Source organism: Palaemon carinicauda, chromosome 8, assembly GCF_036898095.1.
Source record: "Palaemon carinicauda isolate YSFRI2023 chromosome 8, ASM3689809v2, whole genome shotgun sequence".
NCBI classification, from domain to species: domain Eukaryota; kingdom Metazoa; phylum Arthropoda; class Malacostraca; order Decapoda; family Palaemonidae; genus Palaemon; species Palaemon carinicauda.
The window spans coordinates 13584362-13605038 of NC_090732.1; the positions used below are offsets into that span (position 1 = coordinate 13584362).

The window sequence follows — 20677 nt, forward strand, 5'->3', positions numbered from 1 at the left end:
TAAGAAATGGTTTTATATGATGACAGCTTCATGATACATATACAATATAATTCCAATAAATCCTTTTCTTTAGCTCAACTAATAAAAGTTTAAAAGGTTAGCAGTGAAAAATTTAAGTTAGCAAGTTAAGTTGGTGACAAAATCTACCAGAACAAGTCAGACTAAATGTCGAAAAAATAAGATCAAGATACGAGTCACTAGAATTTAAGGAATCAATCAGAAAATGCTATATGCCTTTACTACAAAAAGATTAATCTTAGATTTACAAGTACTTAATCATACAAGAATTTGAAGCTGGTAACTCCAGCTATTCATAGAATATAAATTTACCTCTTAAAAAACTGGAAATCAGACCAAATAAACTAAAATTAACACACTGAATAAAAAACATTAAATATAAGTCAGTCATTCACACAAATAAAATGACCACATACAGTCTCCTTAAATTAAACTTTCAATGTACTTTCATCATCATTTGTTTTTGTCTGATTTTACCTTTACAGAGTCAGACGTGTAATACATTCCCTCTCCTCTCTTACATCTTGTATATTGTCCTTAAAAATTCCCATATATTCCTGGTTCCTCTTAGTAAGTATTCTCCCTGATTTCATGAGCCTTACCAGTGGTTTTTGTCCATGGGAGTTTTACAGCATCAAATCCTACAATCAGAGCACGGTATATCCATTACAGTATTTTAATATCGGTTGTCAGTGAAAGGAATTTAAATTTACAAATCTCCGAATAGGTAGCTTATTACAAAAACAATCACACCAGAGTCCTATCAAAAATGGAACACTGAAATTCATAAGTGGATATATCAGCAAGAACTCACAAATATAATAGAAATCCATCCCAATCACCTTTGTAGTAAAATGGGACCTTTCTCTTGCAACATACGGCTAAAATCTTGGACATGTCCACCTAACCTGTACAGATACCAAGTTAACCAATATCAAGAATGTATACCAAAGAAAAGATTTTAATTGTAATTATTCTATATTATAAAAGGTAGAAAAAAGAAAATAATTTGCTAATCTTAGCCAAGTCCGAGTTTCAGTTTTAAAATAGACTAAAAAATTTTTCTTGAATTGTATATTTCCTGAATAATGCTGAACTTTCAACATTGAAATGATATAGTCTTAGGAGGTAAAACTATAGCCATGAAGTTCTATAGCCATTAGGCAAAACAAAAATGCTTCTAATCTGAATTAGCATGTCTTTACTGTATATGAGGATTCAACCATAAAACTATTTAAACTCTGCTACGTTTCAGGATACGGTTTCTTTGGCCTTTGATATGGCAAAATATATATAAAGGGAAAGAGGTAAAAGGTATTCTCATGTAAACCTAAGCAGATGAATTTGAGGTGACTTCAACAGTTAACATAATTGTAACCTCTGTAAAAAGAAAAGAATGGTTACGGATGAGGTGCACTTGAATCCTGGCTCTCATCATCATTTTCCTCTTCAACTGTTTCAGTATGGTCACGTTTCAGCTTCTTGGCTCGTATGTCAGCCAGAGTTTCCTCAATGGTACGTTTGTCTTTCTTCAATTCACTGCGAACTAAAAAGAAGGCAACATCAAAAAACGACTTGCATTTTTAGATGCAGAACCTATAATACCATGTATAATAAATTTCTGATGGAGGGCACATTCTTTCCATTAATAATCAGAAAATCTTTACTCTTCACAATAAATTCAATATTTCAGTGCATAAAAATGATATTTTAATTATAAAATAAATTTTTGAATATACTTACCCGGTGAATATATAGCTGCAACTCTGTTGCTCGACAGACAAACTCTACGGAAAAAACTCGCCAGCGATCGCTACACAGGTTGCGGGTGTGCCCAACAGCGCCATCTGTCGACCAGATACCCAGCTCTTATGTAAACAAAGACTCAATTTTCTCCTCGTCCCACTGCGTCTCTATTGGGGAGGAAGGGAGGGTCATTTAATTTATATATTCACCGGGTAAGTATATTAAAAAATTTATTTTATAATTAAAATATCATTTTTAAATATTTAACTTAGCCGGTGAATATATAGCTGATTCACACCCAGGATGGTGGGCAGAGACCAGTAATATATGTTTACATTTTATGAGCTAAGAGTTTTTTATTTCATTTTAGAAGTTATCAAAATAACAAAAACAAAATAAATAGGTACCTGGTAAGGAAGTCGACTTGAACAATTACTCTGCCTTTTTAAGTACGTCTTCCTTACGGAGCCTCGCGATCCTCTTAGGATGCTGATCGACCCCTAGGAGCTGAAGTATCAAGGGTTGCAACCCATACAACAGGACCTCATCAAACCCCTAATCTAGGCGCTCTCAAGAAATGACTTTGACCACCCGCCAAATCAACCAGGATGCGAAAGGCTTCTTAGCCTTCCGGACAACCCAAAAACAACATTTCAAGAGAAAGATTAAAAGGATAAGGAATTAGGGAATTGTAGTGGTTGAGCCCTCACCCACTACTGCACTCGCTGCTACGAATGGTCCCAGTGTGTAGCAGTTCTCGTAAAGAGACTGGACATCTTTCAAGTAAAATGACGCGAACACTGACTTGCTTCTCCAATAGGTTGCGTCCATTATACTTTGCAGAGATATATTTTGCTTAAAGGCCACGGAAGTTGTTACAGCTCTAACTTCGTGCGTCTTCACCTTAAGCAAAGTTCGGTCTTCCTCACTCAGATGTGAATGAGCTTCTCGTATTAACAATCTGATAAAGTCTGACCAAGCATTCTTTGACATAGGCAAGGATGGTTTCTTAACTGAACACCATAAAGCTTCAGATTGGCCTCGTAAAGGTTTAGTACGCTTTAAATAGAACTTAGGAGCTCTAACAGGGCATAAGACTCTTTCTAGTTCATTGCCTACGATCTCCGATAAGCTGGGAATATCGAAAGATTTAGGCCAAGGCCGAGAAGGCAGCTCATTTTTGGCTAGAAAACCAAGTTGCAGCGAACAAGTGGCTTTTTTCCGACGAAAATCCGATGTTCTTGCTGAAGGCATGAATCTCACTGACTCTTTTAGCCGAGGCTAAGCATACCAGGAAAAGAGTCTTAAGAGTGAGATCTTTCAGGGAGGCTGATTGTAACGGCTCCAACCCGTCTGACATGAGGAATCTTAGTACCACGTCTAAATTCCATCCAGGGGTAGCCAAACGACGCTCCTTGGTGGTCTCAAAAGACTTAAGGAGGTCTTGCAGATCTTTATGTTTGGAAAGATCTAAGCCTCTATGCCGGAAGACCGATGCCAACATGCTTCTGTAGCCCTTGATAGTGGGAGCTGAAAGGGATCGTCCTTTTCTCAGGTATAAGAGAAAATCAGCTATTTGAGCTACAGAGGTACTGGTCGAGGATACAGAAACTGACTTGCACCAGTCTCGGAAGACTTCCCACTTCGATTGGTAGACTCTAATGGAAGACGCTCTCCTTGCTCTAGCAATCGCACTGGCTGCTTCCTTCGAAAAGCCTCTAGCTCTCGAGAGTCTTTCGATAGTCTGAAGGCAGTCAGACGAAGAGCGTGGAGGCTTTGGAGTACCTTCTTTACGTGTGGCTGACGTAGAAGGTCTACCCTTAGAGGAAGACTTCTGGGAACGTCTACTAACCATCGAAGTATCTCGGTGAACCATTCTCTTGCGGGCCAGAGGGAAGCAACTAACGTCAACCTTGTCCCTTCGTGAGAGGCGAACTTCTGCAGTACCTTGTTGACAATCTTGAACGGTGGGAATGCGTAGAGATCCAGATGTGACCAATCTAGGAGGAAAGCATCTATATGTATTGCTGCTGGGTCCGGGACCGGAGAGCAATAGATTGGAAGCCTCTTGGTCAGCGAGGTTGCAAAGAGATCTATGGATGGTTTACCCCAAGTGGCCCAAAGTCTCTTGCACACATCCTTGTGGAGGGTCCATTCGGTTGGAATTACTTGCCCTTTCCGACTGAGACAATCTGCTATGACGTTCAAGTCGCCTTGGATGAACCTCGTTACTAGGGAGATGTCTTGACCTTTTGACCAGATGAGCAGGTCCCTTGCGATCTCGTACAACGTCAGTGAGTGGGTACCTCCTTGTTTGGAGATGTACGCCAAGGCCGTGGTGTTGTCCGAGTTAACTTCCACCACTTTGCCTCGAAGGAGAGACTTGAAGCTTTTCAAGGCCAGATGTACTGCCAACAGCGCCTTGCAGTTGATATGCATGCTCCTCTGACTCGAGTTCCACAGTCCTGAGCATTCCCGACCGTCTAGTGTCGCGCCCCAGCCCACGTCCGATGCGTCCGAGAAGAGAACGTGGTTGGGAGTCTGAACAGCCAGGGGAAGACCCTCTCTTAGGTTGATATTGTCCTTCCACCAAGTCAGACAAGACTTTATCTTTTCGGAAACCGGGATCGAGACCGCTTCTAGCGTCTTGTCCATTTTCCAGTGAAAAGCTAGATGGCATTGAAGAGGACGGAGGTGTAGTCTTCCTAGTGACACAAATTGTTCCACGGATGACAGCGTCCCTACCAGACTCATCCACAGCCTGACTGAGCAGCGTTCCTTCTTCAGCATCTTCTGGATGGGTAGCAGGGCTTGATCTATTCTGGGGGCTGATCGTCTTGTTGTTCAGCAACGTCCTCATCAGAGGGTTCCTCATCCGAAAACTGATGAGGAAACGGCAACGGAGTGGGCAACGTCTGGCTCGCTGAGTCCGGTCGCACTGGTGCAAGCGTGACGGAGCCGGACGCAACATCATGGAACTGCTGCACAGTCTGTGAACTGTCAACAACCATGGGTGCGCGAGGAAGCACAGCGTCCACCCGAGACTGTCTAGACCGTCTGGGTTGTGCAGTCAACACCATACCGGGTTGCTGAGGTTGACGCACTGCGTCAAAACAAGTCACCTCTGCTGGTTGTTGAACGTCCTGAACGTCAACAACCACCTCCGAGCGTCGCTTAACGTCAACGTGCGGCTGGCAACCCACACTGGGTCGCATCGGTGGAGGAACCACCTCAACTGGCAGACGCGAGAAGGTTACCTCAGCGTCAACAGGGCGCACAACCGACCGGTTGGAAGGTTGTTGGCCAGAAGGTTCGGCAGCAACCTTCTCCGCATTAAAGTCCTCTATCAAGGACGCAAGCTTGGACTGCATGTCTTGCAGCAAAGCCCATTTAGGGTCTACGGGAGCAGGTGCGGCAACAGACGGGGTTAGCGACTGAGGCGGTACCGCTTTCCATCCCTGAAAGCCTTGTTTATGCATGACATAATTGTACAGCAAAACTTCAAAGGCTCGAAAACAGCTGTGAAGTTGACCCGTAAAAAACTTGGAGCGTCTCCTGGCCAGGCGCCAGGGAGAGTCTACGAGATTTTAGAAGTCTATCTGGGCAGAGGCATGAACTCCCAAGCCGAGAACTTCTCTCGTGTCATATCAGACTCTCGCTCTATAAGCCAGTTTAAAAGAAGGGAAAGCAAAGGCTGTATCCCCCAAACTCCTCCTGGTGATAAACCAGTCGCCTAGCCAACGTAAAGCTCTCTAGGAGAGCGAGAGAGCACTAGCTTAAAAACAACAGCTTCGAAGTAGCTAGGCCTAGTGTAAGCTCTGACGTTTAGGCGAACGAGGAGCAGCAGTTACAAAAAGATCCGGACAAAGATCCTTAAAAAAAAAAAAAATCATCATGATTTAATTAAAGTCCATAGAGGGCTAAGCAGCTTTAGGCTCCTCTCCATCTGACAGAGTCCTCAAGGGAATATCAGTAGGAGGGGGAACAGCAACTTCCTCATCTACAGGAACCTTGTCCGATAAAAGCTGAGTCTCAAGCAAGGGAGAGACCTACCGTGGTGGCAATGCTTTACAAGCAGAGTCCACACTCACTGGTGCATTAGTAGCGGACCAGAACGCAACGTCATGTAACTGCTTGACAGTCTGTGAACTGTCAACAACTGAACTGTCAACCACAACAGGTGCGTGAGGACGCACAGCGTCCACTCGAGACTGCTTTGACTGCCTAGACTGAGCAGTCAAAACAACTCTAGAATGCGGAGGTTGACGCACAGCGTCAAAACAAGTCAACTCCGATTGTTAGCGAACGTCTTGAACGTCAACAGGAGCATCAGCAAGTGGCCTAACGTCCAAATGCGGCTGAAAATCCACACGAGACCGCATCGAGTGTGGTTCTAAACAACCTGACTGACGTGACTTAGCTACGCCAACGTCAACAGGAAGCACAAAGGAACGTTAGGTTGGCTGAAAGCCAGGATATCGATGAGATAAACGGCTAGACTCAACGGACTAATCGGCAGAATAGTCTTCCATAAGGGAGGCAAGCATATTCTGCATGTCTTGCCATACAACCCATTAAGGATCAACGGAAATGGTTGTGGTAAGAGACGAGGGTAACGTCTGTGACCGCAACACTTTGCCAACAAAAAAGACTCTCGGAGTCTGTGTTACGCTTTTGTTAGGCGGCGAGCAGTTATCCGATGACTGCATAGGGTCAGAGCTGTCCTAATGGCTGTAACCAGGACGCTGGACCTGTCCTGAAAGGACTGACTTTCGCTTAAGGGCTTCGAAACCTTGTGACAGGTTTCTTATGCGAAAAGCCTTCGGATGACGAGGAGAAAAAACGTCTCTCTCGTCTTATGGTAGGGGAGATCTTGGTAAGATACACCCGATACCATAGAGGGAAACGTCTGTTCGTTGATCAAGGCCTCTCGAACCCATAAGTCGTTCGACATTACTTCTCCCCTGTTTGGGAGCTTGCAAGAGGTCCCGGACTAGGTGAACGACAGGCACGAACAGACGAACCCTCGGACGCAACACTGTAACACTTTGCGCAATATCACTTTATCACTTCGATTTTCTGTTTTGCACTTATTTCACTGAAATCGAAACTTTTACTGATTTCTACCTGAAGCACGCAATTCTACCCTTATCAAAAGGTAGTAATTGCGAAATCAGTCGTATAATGCAAGCTCATTAATACCAGCAAAAAACAGAAAACATATTTTAAGATAAAAATTTCAGTGGCTGGGGAAAAGACTAAACACTAGTTCCTTCAAAACTACGTTTTCAATCTCTAACCGCACATAGCCTGGGGACGAGAATAAAAACTAAAAACGTTTTATCCTTTCTCCCCGTACCAAGACTAGTGACGAGAGCAACTCGAGAACAACGTTACCCGCTTGAACGGAACGTTTTCTCTCCTCTCTCTCCCTCCGTCTCTATCTTTTTCTCTCTTTCTCTCTTGATTTTGCACCTAAAAGAAGAGCCCAATTACATTTCGTCAAAAAAAACATGTTATTTGACCAAAGGAAAAAACTGAAAGGTTTTTCAATTAAAAAGTTCCTTTAAAATAGAATTTAAAACATTTAAGCTTAGAAAGAATGAACTAAACGTCAGAATCGATTTACTCTTTCTGCAAAGTGAAACCGTGATACACTCTCTCTCTATCGTAACGATAGAGCGCATGTTGAACGTCCTGAACGTCAACAACTGCGTAGCATAAATAAACTAAACGTTAATTCATCTTTGAAAAAGGTACGAAGACTATTCAAAGAAATTCTTTCATAAAATATTTCATTTAAAAAGTTTTAAATCCTTAGCTCTTTAAAAGCTATTTACGATATAAAGGGCTCAACGTTGATTAACTTCGGTTTCCAAGTTAGGACCGCCTACTCTCAGGAAAGGTCGCATATAAACAAAACATTAAAATTTATTTTTTATGTTTATTATAAATGGAAAGTTAATCGAAGAGGAAAATCTATAATTAATTTATAACGTGATAAGATAATTACTAAAAGCCTAAACACACTTCCGTCTAAGGGAAGGGTCGGCCATTTAAAAGTGAAAGAAAGTCCATACTCTCTTTGTCACCAAAATTAAATCTATCCAAAATGAGTTCAAGATTTAAGATGAAGATAAAACACCTGCACTGCGAAACCTCAAACCAGAATATAGTACTTCACCAGATATGATGGGAAAAACTCCAGGTTTCAACAGCGAGTAAAGTACGTCTTGTCGACACGTCGACAGAGAGAAAATTGAGTCTTTGTTTACATAAGAGCTGGGTATCTGGTCGACAGATGGCGCTGTTGGGCACACCCGCAACCTGTGTAGCGATCGCTGGCGAGTTTTTTCCGTAGAGTTTGTCTGTCGAGCAACAGAGTTGCAGCTATATATTCACCGGCTAAGTTAAATATTTAAAAACAACAATTCTGATTATTATAGTTAATTTTTGATGAATTTCATTGCAAACTTGGTTAACATAATAGAAAGCTAAGAATTAAACCTGCCCACAACTAGTATGCAAACAAAATGTAAAGCAGTCACTTTTCAACAAAAAGGCATTTGCAACTTCCTGCAATTGAAAAATAACACTTTTAAGAGTAATTTGTCCTTTAAATAAGGAGATGATTTAGGTGCAAGCTTGAACAGGTGTTGAATTAATTAATAAGTTAGTTAACGGCAGGTGGCGAGTACAGGCGAGATGCCCCATCCCACCACCTATTGGAAGTGCCTCACTTTGCAGTTTTTGCTCAGGACTGAGAGGGGGCATTTGAGGAGGAAATTTTAATTTAAGGACCCTAGATTGTATATGCTAGGAAAAATACAAATTGCTTCTATCATGGGGAATGAGTAGATTGATAGGGCCTGACCTGCCAAAGATATTGTTCATGGTCAACTGAAGAAACATTTCCCCAAAATGGAAAAATCATTCAGGAATAATAAATATGGTGTATGATGATAAATGGGTGGGTATAAATTCCACCATCCAATTTCTTGGTAGGAAGGATGGAGGAGATATTTCTTTAGCCTTAAAGAAAGGAGCTCAGAATCAGGCCAGACCTAGCCATTTCAGCTTCATGAAATGGCTATTGAGGGCCAAAAACTTTTTAGGAAAATATCATCATCAAGAGGGCCCAAAGTTTTTGGGAAAATATCGTAATCAGCCATGGACTGGTCAGAAAGAGGGATGTCTCATGGTTTGCACAAATGTGAATCCTCACTACGGGAGATATCAACAAATAAATAACTAAAGCTACATTAATAAAGGTTAAAGGCATTCTTCTCCTTATACTTACTTGAAGAGGACCGAGGCCAAGGAGTAACCGCAGGAGAAACATATGAGGCCTTCTCCTTACACTTACTCGAAGAGGACTGAGCCCAAGGAGTAACTGCAGGAGAAACTTGTTGCAAAGTTGGGAGTGGGGAGAGAAAGAAAAGCAAAAAGGTTTTTCAGCATTGATGAAGAATTATTTCCATCAGAGGATGCCAGCAAATTAATTTTTTTCCCGTTTTCTCTTTCTAGACAACCTTTTTCACTACACAAAGAGACCATGACATACATTCATCACAAGGGGAACCTTCCACACAAGAATGCCCCTTGAAAAATTAAAAAGAGAGTGGGGATCGACACACAAGTCTGACATGAACCTCCCTAATGCCTTACTTTCTTTATCAAGACACTTTTGCATTACCTTGCGATCCTCCATTATGATGTCCAAAAGTCAAGACTAACCAAATTAAATCAAAGAAAGAAAAGGTCCAACAGCAAGAAGAGAGAGACAATGAGTAGCAATACAGGTCCTCACTTGATGCAGCAAAAGACAAAGTGACTTAACTCACTCAGGCAGGTAATAGAGCAGGTACCTCAGGCAGGTAATAGAGCAGGTACCTCAGGCAGGTAATAGAGCAGGTACCTCTCACTTGTCATTACCTATCTTGTTAACAATTCAACGGCTATTGTAGCTTGAACTGGAGAACACTTTTAATCATATGGACAAAAGGTTTGTATTTGACTAGAAACCACTTCTAGTTTCAATAAAATAACTCTCAAAACAAAAGACTGCCGATAAAAACTTACCAAACCCAAATTGTTTGTTAACTTCTAAAATTCTGGCAGAATCCTTTCCAGTTTCTTTACCAACTAATCTTTCAACTTTTTCAATAAATTTATTAGAACCAGGATCATTCTTCAGTTTTTGAGTTCTGATTTCATCTTCCAAACGCTGTTGTTCTTTCTGTTGGAAAATTGGAAAAATTACTTTTATTGAATATCCCAGTGTATATAATTTACTCGCCACAATCTCATCACTTTTCTTAGTATTTTGAGCAACTATGTGCAATTCAAACACTTCAAATCCTAAAGTCACTCTGTAATACCCGTGGACCAACAAAGTTTGCATTTGGGTTCCAGAAATTACTGAAAATCCTAATCAAATCATGGAAAAAGTTAACAATTCTCCCTAGTTCAGATTTTTTTCAGGATTACCCTTTATTTCATTTTACCATTTTATATCAATTCATAGTGTTAGGAATTTTTAAAATCAATTTAGTCTGGTGATTTTTAAATTTACAATGATCTGGAGATGACCTTAATATTTTCATTGATTTTCTTTCAGAAGTGTTGTCTAAATTTATCTGACTGACAAAAGAGCAAATGAAAGGCATCAAGTTATGGAAGCATTCGATTCTCCACTAAAGTTCAGTTTATTTTACAAAATTTCCTGCATTTCTTGATAACTGTTTATGATTTTCAATTTCTAATAGTTTATTTGTATTCTTTGATAGTTTTTTTAACCTTAACTAGCTTATGGTTGTAGCCGATTCAAATTCTTGTTAGTGAAGGTTTGTTTTTATATTATATTTGATATCATGATGTAGGGTGTTAGCGCTAAGCATAGTAAGTCCCTACATAAGAATAAGATGCATTCCTAGAGGATTTTTTTTAAGTTAAAATTTGTAAGTCCAACATAATCAACTCAAGAGTCCACCTCAAAACCTCAATCCTTTATTCTTCATTATTTTCATTAACTGATCTTTCTAGCCCTTATGAGCTAGTCTACATATGTATCAAAAGTTCCTACTGCTAATATTATTATCATCATTATTATTATTATTACTTGCTAAGTTACAACCTTAGATGGAAAAGCCGGATGCTATAAGCCCAAGGACTCCAACAGGGAAAATAGCCCAGTGAGGAAAGGAAATAAGGAAATAAATAAACAAGTGAAATAATGAACAATTAAAATACTTTAAGAATAGAAATATTAAAATAAATCTTTCATATATATACTATAAAAAACTTTAAAAAACTAGAGGAAGAGAAATAAGATAGAATAGTGTCCACGAGTGTACCCTCAAGCAAGAGAACTCTACCCCAAAACAGTGGAAGACCATGGTACAGAGGCTATGGCACTACCCCAGACTAGATTGCAATGGTTTGATTTCTACATAATAAAATACTTTTAATTTGTGAATGTTTTGCACTTTTTAAATTTTTTATTTATCTATTACACACAAAGGTTCTTATCTTTGAAAGTTTAGTAGGGATGTACTTTATTTGATCTTCACTTATCTTTTCTTTTGCTATAGTTGAATTTTTCTTAAAATAAAGGAAAGCACACATTAATTTCAGGTGAGATATTAAAATAATACTAACCAGTTTTGCCTCTTCTTTAAATTTTTCGGGATCCCATTCTTCACCATTTTTGTATGCTTCTAATTCTTCTTCTGACAATGGATATTCTTTCTTAAAGACCATCACATGCCGATCAACATCCTCAACACCAAAAACGTATGTAGTGAGTCCAGCGACATCTGCAACGTCTCTCCTAGAAGTAAAATCCAATTTTAATATTTAAAGTTATCACTATAAATGTACGATATGTACGATAAGCTGTTTCACATAAATTCTTTTATTTTTAATAGCACATAGTACTGGTGGCGCCAAGTATCTAGTTTCTGTGAAGAGAAGTTCATAGACAAGTAAATTAATACAGGTAAGTGTGTACTTCTCCTTCCTGAATCCATAGTGTATAGCAGCCAGTCAGTTACTCTTTATGTTTATCAAAGAGTTCCCAAAAATGACAAGAGGGTCATTTTGCCTCTTGTTTTAGACCTACTTCAAAATAGTGCGTCTGGTTAGAACTAACAGAGGACCACATGATGGACTTTGAATAAGAACAGAACTATTCAGATAAAGCATTAGCTATGTCACAGGCTCTATTATTCTAAGCACTTGAGAAAACGTGATACTTCTGACACTGTTGTTTCCATCCAAGGAACTTGCTCTGAAATGAGGATTCTGCAAAGTAATAAATCTATAAAACTTCTCATAACCTCAGAGAAGTTAACCATTACCTCAGGTGACCAAGAAGTCTAACTCATGGCCACAGATTCCTTTTTGAAAGGTTAATCAAAAAGGCAAAGCTGAGGTTCCCAACGGTGAGCACTCAAAGAATCTCATGTGTGCGGTGAGACTTGGCTATTTTGTATTCATAGCCAGTGTCAAAATGAAATGAAAGAAGCTGGTAGTTTGGAAATGAAGAATTTATGTTAATTTTCTTGTCATCATATCAAACTTTTTGTTTCTCATAGCCCTTGGAAACCTTGGGACAAATGAAAAATGTTATTTTGATAATAAAATAAATTTTTGAATATACTTACCCGGTGATTATAATAGCTGCAGCTCTGCTGTTCAACAGAAAACTCTACGGAAAAAATCCGCCAGCGATCGCTATGCAGGTAGGGGGTGTACTTCAACAGCGCCATCTGTCGTCCAAGTACCCAGTACTCATTGTAAACAAAGAACTCAATTTTCTCCTCGGTCCACTGCGTCTCTATTGGGGAGGAAGGGAGGGTCCTTTAATTTATAATCACCGGGTAAGTATATTCAAAAATTTATTTTATTATCAAAATAACATTTTTCAATATTTAACTTAGCCGGTGATTATAATAGCTGATTCACACCCAGGGGGGTGGGTAGAGACCAGCAATAAATGTTTACATTATTATGAGCTAAGGATTTTTTATTTCATTTTAGAAGTTATCAAAATAACAAAAATAAAATAAATAGGTACCTGGTAAGGAAGTCGACTTGAACAATTACTCTGCCTTTTTAAGTACGTCTTCCTTACGGAGCCTCGCGATCCTCTTAGGATGCTGAGCGACCCCTAGGATCTGAAGTATGAAGGGTTGCAACCCATACCACAGGACCTCATCAAAACCTCTAATCTAGGCGCTTCTCAAGAAAAGAATTTGACCACCCGCCAAATCAACCAGGATGCGAAAGGCTTCTTAGCCTTCCGGACAACCCCAAAACAACAATAAAAAAAACATTTCAAGAGAAAGATTAAAAAGGTTATGGAATTAGGGGAATGTAGTGGTTGAGCCCTCACCCACTACTGCACTCGATGCTACGAATGGTCCCAGAGTGTAGCAGTTCTCGTAAAGAGACTGGACATCCTTAAGATAAAAAGACGCGAACACTGACTTGCTTCTCCAATAGGTTGCGTCCATTATACTTCGCAGAGATCTATTTTGTTTAAAGGCCACTGAAGTTGCGACAGCTCTAACTTCATGTGTCCTTACCTTCAGCAAAGCTTGGTCTTCTTCACTCAGATGTGAATGAGCTTCTCGTATTAACAGTCTGATAAAATAGGATAAAGCATTCTTTGACATAGGCAAAGATGGTTTCTTAACTGAACACCATAAAGCTTCTGACTGTCCTCGTAAAGGTTTAGTTCGTCTTAAATAGAACTTAAGAGCTCTCACAGGGCATAAGACTCTTTCTAGTTCATTTCCAACCATATTTGATAGGCTTGGAATATCGAACGATTTCGGCCAAGGACGAGAAGGTAGCTCGTTTTTGGCTAGAAAACCAAGTTGTAGAGAACATGTAGCCGTTTCAGATGAAAATCCGATGTTCCTGCTGAAGGCGTGAATCTCACTGACTCTTTTAGCTGTGGCTAAGCAAACCAGGAAAAGAGTCTTTAAAGTGAGATCTTTAAAGGAGGCTGATTGTAGCGGCTCGAACCTTTCTGACATGAGGAATCTTAGTACCACGTCTAAATTCCAACCAGGTGTAACCAAACGACGCTCCTTCGTGGTCTCAAAAGACTTAAGGAGGTCCTGTAGATCTTTGTTGTTGGAAAGATCTAAGCCTCTGTGACGGAAGACTGATGCCAACATGCTTCTGTAACCCTTGATAGTGGGAGCTGAAAGAGATCGTTCTTTCCTCAGGTATAAAAGGAAGTCAGCTATTTGAGTTACAGAGGTACTGGTCGAGGATACTGATACTGACTTGCACCAGTTTCGGAAGACTTCCCACTTCGATTGGTAGACTCTAAGGGTGGATGTCCTCCTTGCTCTAGCAATCGCCCTGGCTGCCTCCTTCGAAAAGCCTCTAGCTCTCGAGAGTCTTTCGATAGTCTGAAGGCAGTCAGACGAAGAGCGTGGAGGCCTTGGTGTACCTTCTTTACGTGTGGCTGACGTAGAAGGTCCACCCTTAGAGGAAGCGTTCTGGGAACGTCCACTAGCCATCGAAGTACCTCGGTGAACCATTCTCTCGCGGGCCAGAGGGGAGCAACTAACGTCAACCTTGTCCCTTCGTGAGAGGCAAACTTCTGCAGTACCTTGTTGACAATCTTGAACGGGGGGAATGCATAAAGGTCTAGATGTGACCAATCTAGGAGAAAGGCATCTATATGAACTGCTGCTGGGTCCGGGATTGGTGAGCAATATATTGGGAGCCTCTTGGTCATCGAGGTTGCGAAGAGATCTATGGTTGGCTGGCCCCATGTGGCCCAAAGTCTCTTGCACACATCCTTGTGGAGGGTCCATTCGGTTGGAATGATTTGTCCCTTTCGACTGAGGCAATCTGCCATGACATTCAAGCTGCCTTGGATGAACCTCGTTACTAGCGAAATGTTTAGACCTTTTGACCAGGTGAGGAGGTCCCTTGCGATCTCGTACAACGTCATAGAGTGGGTCCCTCCTTGCTTGGAGATGTACGCCAAAGCCGTGGTGTTGTCCGAGTTCACCTCCACCACTTTGCCTTGAAGGAGAGACTTGAAGCTTTTCAAGGCCAGATGAACTGCCAGTAGCTCCTTGCAGTTGATATGCATTGTTCTTTGACTCGAGTTCCAAGTTCCCGAGCATTCCCGACCGTCTAATGTCGCGCCCCAGCCTGTGTCCGATGCGTCCGAGAAGAGAACGTGGTTGGGAGTCTGAACAGCCAGGGGCAGACCCTCTCTGAGGCTGATACTGTCCTTCCACCAAGTCAGGCAAGACTTCATCTTCTCGGAAATGGGGATCGAGACCGCTTCTAGCGTCTTGTCCTTTTTCCAGTAAACAGCTAGGTGATATTGAAGAGGACGGAGGTGTAGTCTTCCCAACGATACGAACTGTTCCAAGGATGATAGTGTCCCTATCAGACTCATCCACTGCCTGACTGAACACCGTTCCTTCTTCAGCATGTTCTGGATGCATAACTGGGCTTGGCTCGTTCTGGGGGCCGACGGAAAAGCCCGAAAAGCTAGACTGTGAATCTCCATCCCTAAATACACAATAGTTTGGGATGGGACCACTTGAGACTTTTCCATATTGACAAGGAGACCCAATTCCTTGGTCAGATCTAGAGTCCACTTTAGATCCTTCAGACAGCGACGACTGGAAGAGGCTCATAGAAGCCAGTCGTCCAAATAGAGGGAGGCTCGGATGTCCGCTAAATGAAGGAATTTGGCTACATTCCTCATCAGCCTCGTAAACACAAGAGGAGCTGTGCTTAGGCCAAAGCACAGGGCTTGAATCTGGTAGACAACCTTTTCGTAAACAAATCTCAGAAAAGGTTGGGAGTCTGGGTGGATGGGGACGTGGAAGTATGCGTCCCTTAGGTCTAAAGAGACCATCCAGTCTTCCCTTCTGACCGCTGCTAGAACGGACTTTGTGGTCTCCATGGAGAACGTCTGCTTTGTGACAAAGACATTCAGCGCACTGACGTCTAGCACCGGCCTCCACCCTCCTGTCTTCTTTGCCACTAAGAAGAGACGGTTGTAGAAGCCCGGGGTTTGATGGTCCAGGACTTTGACTACCGCTCCCTTTTCTAGTAAGAGAGACACCTCCTGTTTCAATGCTCGTCTCTTGTCTTCCTCTCTGTACCTGGAAGAGAGATCGATGGGAGACGTTGCTAGAGGGGGTTTTCGTACAAACGGGATCTTGTACCCCTCTCTGAGCAACTTCACAGATTGTGCATCTGCGCCTCTCTTCTCCCAGGTCTGCCAGAAGTTCTTGAGTCTGGCTCCCACTGCTGTCTGAAGAAGCTGGCAGTCAGACTCTGCCTTTAAAGGACTTGGTTCCTTTCTTCTTTCCACGTCTCCCTTCGGCACGAGCACCTCCTCTGCTGGAGGCTCTGCCACGAAAGGGCGGAATAAATCAGGACGCTGGAGTGTCCATCCTTGGTCTAGCTGACAAGGTAGGCAAAGGGGTGGCTTTGCGAGCAGAGGACGCAACCAGGTCATGAGTGTCCTTCTGTATCAAAGAAGCAGCAATCTCCTTAATCAAGTCCTCTGGAAAGAGGCACTTAGAAAGAGGAGCAAACAGAAGTTCGGATCTTTGACAAGGTGTCACTCCAGCTGACAGGAAAGAGCAAAGGTTCTCACGCTTCTTGAGGACTCCGGATACGAACGATGCAGCAAGCTCACTAGACCCGTCACGTATGGCCTTGTCCATGCAGGACATGATGAGCAAGGAAGTTTCCTTCTCTGACGGAGAGATCTTCCTGCTTAAAGCTCCCAGACACCAGTCTAAAAAGTTGAAGACCTCAAAGGCTCTAAATAACCCTTTCAAAAGGTGGTCTAGGTCCGAAGATGACCAACATATTTCCGAGCGTCTCATGGCTAGCCTGCGGGGAGAGTCTACAAGACTTGAGAAGTCGCCCTGGGCAGAGGCAGGAACTCCCAAGCCGAGAACTTCTCCCGTGGCATACCAGACGCTCGATTTAGAAGAGAGTTTAGCAGGGGGAAACATAAAGGCTGTCTTCCCTAGACTCTTTTTGGACTGCATCCATTCTCCTACCACTCGTAAAGCTCTCTTGGACGAGCGTGCGAGGACGAGTCTAGTAAAGGCAGGCGAGGATGACGGCATACCTAATACAAACTCTGACGGAGGAGAGCGCGGAGCCACAGACACAAACTGGTCCGGAAACATCTCTTTGAACAGAGCTAGAACTTTTCTAAAGTCCAAAGAGGGTTGCGTGGACTTAGGCTCGTCAAGATCCGAATGTGGTTCATCAACGTGAGCGGCACCATCATCATCCGAAAGTCCATCATCCGAGTATTGAGGAGGAAGCGGCAATGGAGTAGGTAACGGCTGGTTAGCCGAGTCCGGTCGCACGGGTGCACGCGTGACTGAACCGGACGCAACGTCATGGAACTGTTGCCCAGTCTGTGAGCTGGCAACAACCATAGCAGCGCGGGGACGCACAGCGTCTACTCCAGACTGTCTAGCCTGATGCGGGTGAGCAGTGGCAACCACTGGTTGCGGAGGTTGACGCACCGCGTCAAAACAAAACAACTCTGACTGTTGTTGTGTCTCGCGAACGTCAACGGAAGGCTCCGTGCGTCGCTGAACGTCAACATGCGGCTGGCAGGGTACACTGGAACGCATGGGTGGCGGAACTCTCTCAACTGGAGTGCGCAAGAAGGTTGCCTCAGCGTCCACAGGACGCACAACCGAGTGTGTGGTTGGTTGTAGGCAAGAGGCTGGTGCAGCAGCAACCTTCTCCGCACGAAAGTCCTGCATCAGAGACGTTAATTGTGACTGCATGTTCTGCAGCAAAGACCACTTGGGGTCTGCAGGAGCAGGTGCGGCGACAGACGGTGTAACTGTCTGCGGCGGTACCGCTTTGCCTCTCTTAGGAGGTGAGCAGTCATCGGAAGACTGCAGCGAGTCCGAACTGACCCAGTGGCTACAACTGGGCCGTTGGACTTGCGCGGAAGGGACCGACTTGCGCTTAAGCGGTCGTGAGACCTTGGTCCATGGTTTCTTGCGAGAAACCTCTTCCGCAGACGAGGAATAAATGGGCTCTCTCGTCTTTGTGTGGGTGGGGCGATCTTGGGTAGATACGCCCGAAACCACGGAGGGAACGTCTGTTCGCTGATTAAAGCCTCTCGAACCCATTGGTCGTACGACATTGCTTCTCCCCTGGACTTGGGAGCTTGCAAGAGGTCCCGGACTAGGAGGACGACAGGCACGAACAGACGAACCCTCAAGCGCAACACTATCCACAACACTATCACTCACTTTATCACTTCCCACTGCACTTTTACACTTCAGCTCCTTGACGTCCGCCATGAGCTGGTTACGGTCACTAGCCAGGGACTCAACTCTCTCACCCAGAGCTTGGATGGCACGCATCATATCAGCCATCGAAGGTTCCTGAGTGCCAGAAGGGGGATTAGGAGCAACCACTACAGGGGAAGGAATAGGTTGTGGGGCATGAGGAGAGGAAAAATCAACAGAACGAGATGAACTTCTCCTGACTCTATCTCTCTCTAGCCTACGTGTATATTTTTGGAATTCGATAAAATCGAATTCCGAAAGCCCAACGCATTCCTCACATCGATCTTCCAATTGACAGGTTTTATCCCGACAATTGGAACAAACGGTGTGAGGATCGATAGAGGCCTTCGGAAGACGCCTTGAACAGTCTCTAGCATTACACTTCCTGAATTTTGGGACTTGAGAAGGGTCAGCCATTTTGAATTGGTCAAAGGGGAATTCAAAAACTATCCAAAGTCATCAACAAATAATACGAAATCAAAAAAAAAGAATGCAAGGATTTATTGAAGAGAAAGCCTGCACAGCGAAAGCTCAAAACTAGAAAAGTGTACTTCACCAAATAGTTGTGAAAACAAATCCAGTTAGCAACAGCGAATTAGTAGGTCTTGCCGGTAGCACGACAGAGAGAAAATTGAGTTCTTTGTTTACAATGAGTACTGGGTACTTGGACGACAGATGGCGCTGTTGAAGTACACCCCCTACTTGCATAGCGATCGCTGGCGGATTTTTTCCGTAGAGTTTTCTGTCGAGCAGCAGAGCTGCAGCTATTATAATCACCGGCTAAGTTAAATATTGAAAAATAAAAGTTAGGATGGATCATTTACTACTTCATATACTATACTACCTGAATGTTACTCTTGGATTAGTTTGTTAGGCTTACTTAGACTAAGAGTCACGCTCTTCCTTCAAAATAAAACATCTGATGACAGGAGGGGAATTTGATTTCAAAATAAATTCAACAACCTCCTGAAAATTTTTTGCCTCAACTGTCCAAGTCAACTTACTATCAGAAGCCCCTGATTTATGATTTATAACTGAAGCAGCAGAAATAACAGCTTTTATATGCTCTACATCTGTAGAAAGTTCAAGAAAGGGCATTCTTTTTCTAATTAACTGACTTTCCTTCCTTAATTGGCTATAGATTAATGGTACAAGAGACTGAAAACTCAAGTGGCAGGCACAATGAGAACTCAACCCCTATGTGCTAGAAGCGCAAAACAGAGTGGAACAATTGTCATCAGAATTACTGGCATGATTGACACTGTTAGAAGCGCAACTATTGAGAGATTAAGAGGAACGAATGATAGAGCTATCAGTGCAAAATTTAGAAGCTCTATACGAGGCCTGTCGGAAAACTATCCGACCTTAATCCAGAAAAAATAATTTATATACCTGACAGGATTTGGACCCTAATCCCCTTCAAAGTAGGCCCCTTGTGCTTGCACACACTTAGTCCACCGATCCATCCACTGCTGGAAACACCTCTGGAAGTCTTCTTTTGGAATGGTGTTCATCTTCGCCGTCGCGTTCCGCATTATCTCCTCTCTAGTCTCAAAACGGGTTCCTTTCAGTGGCGTCTTCAATTTTGGAAACAACCAGAAGTCTCAAGGAGCCATGTCTGGAGAGTAGGGAGGTTGGCGAACAACTGGAATTCCATGTTTGGCCAAGAAATGTTGGATCAATTGTGATGAGTGTGCGGGGGCATTGTTGTGATGCAGTTGCCAATTTTTCGCCCTCCACATGTCTGGCCTTTTGCGCCGAACTGCGTCACAGAGACGACGGAGAACATCTTGATAGTACTCCTTTGTCACTGTTTGTCCTTCCAGTGCGTATTCATGATGTACAATTCCACGGATATCAAAGAAGACAGTAAGCATCACCTTCATTTTGCATGGCACCTGTCGCGCTTTTTTCGGCGTTGGAGACTCGGGATGCTTCCATTGCGACGACTGTCTTTTTGTTTCTGGGTCGTACCCATACACCCATGACTCGTCTCCAGTTATCTCGGTGTTCAGAAACTGGTTGTTTCCAAAATTGAAGACGCCACTGAAAGGAACCCGTTTTGAGACTAGAGAGGAGATAATGCGGAACGCGACGGCGAAGATGAACACCATTCCAAAAGAAGACTTCCAGAGGTGTTTCCAGCAGTGGATGGATCGGTGGACTAAGTGTGTGCAAGCACAAGGGGCCTACTTTGAAGGGGATTAGGGTCCAAATCCTGTCAGGTATATAAATTATTTTTTCTGGATTAAGGTCGGATAGTTTTCCGACAGGCCTCGTATATGCAAAAACCAAGTGTTACATGTTAACAAATTAGAAGTGTTATTGGCGTATCTGTTGTGCGATCATGCAACGGTATTGGCGAGATCGTGTAAATCAGAGGTTCTTACAACACCAGACTAACAGGCGCCAGCGGCATGAGCTTTCTCTGCTTTGTAAAGATCAGCGCAAGAACTGAGGCTCAAGAAATATCTCAAATTTTCAATTAATTTGTGCTTTTCCTATACGTATATACAAACCTGAGACCTTCAACCCTCAAGTGATCCAATGATGTGATCTCACGTCAATAAATT

General features: G+C 42.8%; 1 protein-coding gene across 1 annotated transcript in view; it reads right to left on the bottom strand.

Annotated features, from left to right (window-relative positions):
- Positions 1–221: 221 nt before the first annotated feature.
- The window catches only part of LOC137645664 (sperm-associated antigen 7 homolog), a 39634-nt gene continuing 19178 nt past the window's right edge, over positions 222–20677 (bottom strand). The window contains exons 4-6 of the mRNA XM_068378500.1: positions 11425–11596; positions 9847–10003; positions 222–1564 (exon numbers count right to left, since the gene is read on the bottom strand). Of these exons, the coding sequence (XP_068234601.1) occupies positions 1419–1564; positions 9847–10003; positions 11425–11596 (475 nt within the window). The 3' untranslated portion in view covers positions 222–1418. The remainder of the gene's footprint in view (positions 1565–9846; positions 10004–11424; positions 11597–20677) is intronic.